At 39.0% G+C, this 4,772-nt stretch overlaps 1 protein-coding gene across 1 annotated transcript in view; it reads left to right on the top strand.

Moving 5' to 3' along the window:
* Nucleotides 1-4,700, top strand: part of SLC44A4 (solute carrier family 44 member 4) — a 54,991-nt gene extending 50,291 nt beyond the window's left edge. Inside the window, exons 18-21 of the mRNA XM_042449105.1 lie at nucleotides 245-318; nucleotides 438-603; nucleotides 3,179-3,263; nucleotides 3,353-4,700. Coding sequence (XP_042305039.1) covers nucleotides 245-318; nucleotides 438-603; nucleotides 3,179-3,263; nucleotides 3,353-3,465 — 438 coding nt within the window. The 3' untranslated portion in view covers nucleotides 3,466-4,700. The remainder of the gene's footprint in view (nucleotides 1-244; nucleotides 319-437; nucleotides 604-3,178; nucleotides 3,264-3,352) is intronic.
* Nucleotides 4,701-4,772: the final 72 nt, after the last annotated feature.

The raw sequence follows: 4,772 nt of genomic DNA, 5'->3' as shown, positions 1-4,772 counted from the left end.
TAATAATAATAATAATAATAATAATAATAATAATAATAATAATAATAATAATATCCTGTCCTTCTCCCAAGACTGGGACTCGGCTACTTACAACATTAAAAAACACTATACAGTTAAACACATACAAAAATAATACGTTAAAATAGGATTAAATTACTACAATAATTAAAACGAATTCCAATGCTAAACTTTCTGGAGGATTTAACCAGTTTCTTTTGTCTTTTGGAATTCTTCTATACCTCAGATTGCCATTTATGGGAAGAACTTCTGTGTCTCTGCCAGAAATGCCTTCAAGCTATTGATGAGGAACGTTGTCAGGTAACCAGGGTGAGAGAGAGACAGGGTGGGATGAGCCAAAGCCATGAGAAAAAGCAGACTGGTGGATCTAAATGAGAAGATAACATTCCCAATTCTACCCTTGCCTTTGCTCCATTCAGGGTTGTGGTCCTGGATAAAATCACAGACTTGTTGCTCCTATTTGGGAAGCTTTTGGTAGTTGGAGGAGTTGGTGTACTATCTTTCTTCTTCTTCACGGGACGGATTCCCATTCATGACTCCCGGTTCCACTCTCCTATTCTGAACTACTACTGGCTGCCCATTCTGGTATGTATCTACACTCCTTCCTTGAATCCTTTCCTTCTTCAGATTAAAAAGTGGAAGTCTAAATATCCTGAATGCACCAGATTCTGTGATTTTGAAAGTTAAGCAGGGGCATGCCTGGTTGGTACTTGGATGGGGGACAGCTAAGGAATACCAAGTGCTGTAAGCTAAATTCCAGAGAACAGGAGATATGTCTCAGCACCATTTAATGGGGAGGGGGGGGGGGTTGGAGTGTAGAATTTCAGCTCCAGAAATGTCTAAAGTTAAATTCCAAACTGCCCCTGAAAATGGCTTCTGAGAGCATATACAAGCGGAATGATTAATAAATCATTATTGAGACATTTCTCCTGTTTTCTGCTGGTTATATTGGATGCTCTCCAATTCTGGTTTTCTGTATTTCAGAGGAAGGCAAGGGCAAACTTTGAGTATTCCTTATCCAAGAAAACCCTATGAAATTCATGGAGTCATGTAAGTCAACAGGTGACTTGAAGGCACATGCAGGCACAGAACAAAATGCATACAAAGACATTTTTGGTTGTTGTGTGCTTTCAAGTCATTTCTGACTTATAGTGACACTAAGGCAAACCTATAATGGGGGTTTCTTGGCAAGTTTTTTCAGAGGAGGTTTGCCCTTGCCTTCCTCTGAGGCTGAGACAGTGTGAATTGCCCAAGATCACCCAGTGGGTTTCATGGCTAAGTCAGTATTTGAACCCTAGTCTCCAGAGTCCTAGTCCAACACTCAAACCACTATGCCATGCATTTTTAAAATGAAGTAAACCTATAGAATTAAATCCATTTAACAATGTATTTATCAACAGGATTAATAGCACACTGTTAAGCTCATTGCTGTCATTTCCTAAAAGTTTGTGAGAACAGAAATGTTTTCACTGACCAGGAGAAGACTAGCATGGACAGAGCTGTCTTAACTTTGGGGTTATACAGAACAGCACTTTGTGCTGGCCTATGCTCTGAAATCCCTCTTGTAAGGCTTAGCTCTTGGGCATAGGAGTTGTAATGCTCATGTATGCTGGGATTTTTGGTTTTATCTTTTTTCCCTTTGGCTCCATTTATCACTGGTAAGCAAACTTTCAGAACTCTGAAACTAAATGTAGGCCTGGATCTGAAAGAGGCTATGGCCACCCTTGGTATAGGACAGGGCTAAGGAAAGTACATCCTTCCAGATATGCTAGGATTGCAACCTTCATCAGCCCAATTTAGCCAGAGTTGAGGAATGCTGGGAGCTGCAATCTAACAGAATCTGGAGGCTATCACTTTGCCCACTCAGGATATGTACAAGCAAAGCTGGCATTCCTCACAATTTTCTGGCATGGGAATAATCACTATATCCAATCCAGTATAATGGCTGAGATACAAAAAGTGATCTAAAGTTAACATAAATGCAGCGCAGCCCACCCAGAATGAAGTCACTGGCAGAAAACTACAAGGAATAAGTGGGGAAAGAATGTTGACTGTCATAAAGAGTAGGATATATGTTTTCTATGGTTTGGGGATGGGTGAAAAAGACTTTATCAGAATTCTCAAATGTCTTTATGTTTACGATGGGAAGAACTTAAGATTAAAAGAGGTATGAGAGAAAACTGACAGATTCAATTATCCAGACCCAAGGCTTTGAGGACTTAATTTGTAAAAGTCTGGGTTTCTACCCCTGTGTGTTCAAGCATTTGAGTATTGGATTTGGGTCACCACGTCTTATTTTTCCTTGATAGGCTTCTCATGTTTAACATGAGAAGTTGTGTTCCGCTCCAGGCTAGGAATTGCTACGCCTCTTGAAACTGGCTGTAACACATGGAGGAAAAGAATGAATGTAGGGTATTGGGGTTTGTTTGTTTTTGGAAGAATTTACTGCAAATGTGAGAAGGTCTTCATAATAGAGATGGAAAATATTTCAGTTGTAAGATTTTTTAATATGGAAGAAAACAGTACAGATTGTTTCTACTTCTGTACAGATGGGTGATCTGATCTGATATAAAGGCAATTTGATAACTGCTACACAGTTGGCCCTCCATATCCATCCATTATTCATCCACAGATTCAGTTATCCATGGCTTGAAAATATTTTTTAAAATACATATAAATTCCAAAGATTTTGGAATTTTGATTTTGCCATTTTATATAAGGGACACCATTTTACTATGCCATTGTCTTTAATGAGACCTGAGCATCCACTGATATTGGTAACCATAGAGAGGGGGCCTAGATGATACCAAGGGACCACTGTATACACTTCAAAAATAGCATGGTTGAGAATCTGTTGTGGAGGATCTTGGAGTATGAATACTATATTATTAGAATATTTATTTGTATCCTGCCTTCACCTCAAAATTGGGATTCAAAGCAGCTTATTCCACGGCACATGTTCTTTCTCCAAGCTCTATTGCAACTACTTTGTTGAAGATGAAGAAATGCCTTCAGAAAACTATTCGAAAAATGAGACTCAAGAAAAAGTTGCTGACGGAAATACCATCAACCATCTGGCATTTTGGAATGCTCTTTAGTTGATGTCTCACTATCTCATTGCATTCATTCCATGATTTTCCTTTTCTCTTCCCTTCTCCAGACTGTGGTGGTAGGTTCCTACCTCATTGCCCAAGGCTTCTTCAGTGTCTACAGTATGTGTGTTGACACTCTGTTCCTCTGTTTCTGTAAGTATTTTTCTGACCCATGTTGGCTCATTTCACTGTGCACAATAGGGACAGGCCTGAAGCAAGATTTTTCTCCTTTTTCTCTGCAGTGGAAGACTTGGAGCGCAATGATGGCTCCCAGGAGAAGCCGTATTACATGGACAAGTCACTCATGAAGATTCTCAACAAAAAGAACAGGAAACCTAAGGACCAGAAGAAATAATTCTTGCAAGGGTGCATGTCCCAGCCTTCAGTTTGCTGATTTGCATTACCGGTCCACATCATTTCTTATTATAACATTCCCTCTCTGCCACTACTGGATTGTAAGCCTTGTGGCTTAACAGCAAGTACAACTAATATGCATTTTCCTAATTTTTTTAATGGACAAGAAGACTTGCCAATTTTGCTTCATTTTTGTTTTACATACAAATTTTTAAACAGTGGCAGCCATTTTAACACAAAACCTCACCCTTGGCCCAGCCATGTTGTTTTTGGAAGTCTTCTGTGGCTAACTGTGGTGGTATTCCTTACTCTGGCAAACTGGTCAGTGCTATCATGTCCACTCCAGTAGCCCCTTTCAGGCCGTCTCTCTTGTCTTCCAAACACTAATTCTTGCCCATTGTGTCCCTGACTGAATTTATACTGAATTTATTCTTGCCCACATTATGGTTGGCTAGTTGTCTCTTGGTCTCTACGCAATGTCTTAATAAGCACCAAGCTTCTTTCTGGGCTTTGGCATTCTTTGGATCTAACTAAGTGACTGGGAACCACATAGATGCCTCTTGTGAAACTTGTGGCAATGCAATGTCGCTGTATTTCTCTGGTTCTTTCACAGAAGGTTACAAGTACAGTACTACAACATAAATCTTTCAAGTGGCTTCTGCTTATTCCCAGTTGCCTAGTTCTACCCTGATAACAACTGGTTTTTTAAAATCTTTTTTCTCTCTCCCATGTTTGCTTTTGTTTAGATTAACTCTCAGCTGCAATATGGTTGTCAGGCCCAATGATGCTGTCTTTCTGTTGTCTACTGACCTTTTCTCTGGGACATTAGCACACTTCGAACAATTAATTATGCTTTTAAAACTAGTGAAACAAGTGGGGCTTAATCCCACTTAATTCTACCCTGAATAATGGATTGTCTTGTTTCTAAGTGCCTTCACTGAAAAATTACATTTATCTCTTCCCACAATGCTTAATAGGGTTGTTCTGCTAAGTCTAACTTAGACTCATAAGGAAAGCAGACTTTTTAAATCTGTACATTTTAAACCTGGACTTCTGCCAATCAGCTCTCATTTTTGCACTGTTTATATGGTTCTGGAAGCCCTTTTAAAATAATAAAGGTCATGTTCATGGCATTCTTCAGATCTGTTTTTATATTGCCCAGGTGAGCTGCTAAAATGTACTGTATATAGACTTTTTTTTCTTTCTGTACAGAAATAAATTTTAAAAATTGTAGGAAGCATACAAATTTATTAAAATTGATTTTAAGTAAACTTGATTGTTGGGCCTCTTACTCATTTCCCAGGCTAA

Source organism: Sceloporus undulatus, chromosome 2 (assembly GCF_019175285.1).
Source record: "Sceloporus undulatus isolate JIND9_A2432 ecotype Alabama chromosome 2, SceUnd_v1.1, whole genome shotgun sequence".
In the NCBI taxonomy this organism is placed as follows: Eukaryota; Metazoa; Chordata; class Lepidosauria; order Squamata; family Phrynosomatidae; genus Sceloporus; species Sceloporus undulatus.
The sequence above is the reverse complement of the archived record's forward strand: the minus strand, read 5'-3'. Positions and strand labels throughout refer to the sequence as shown.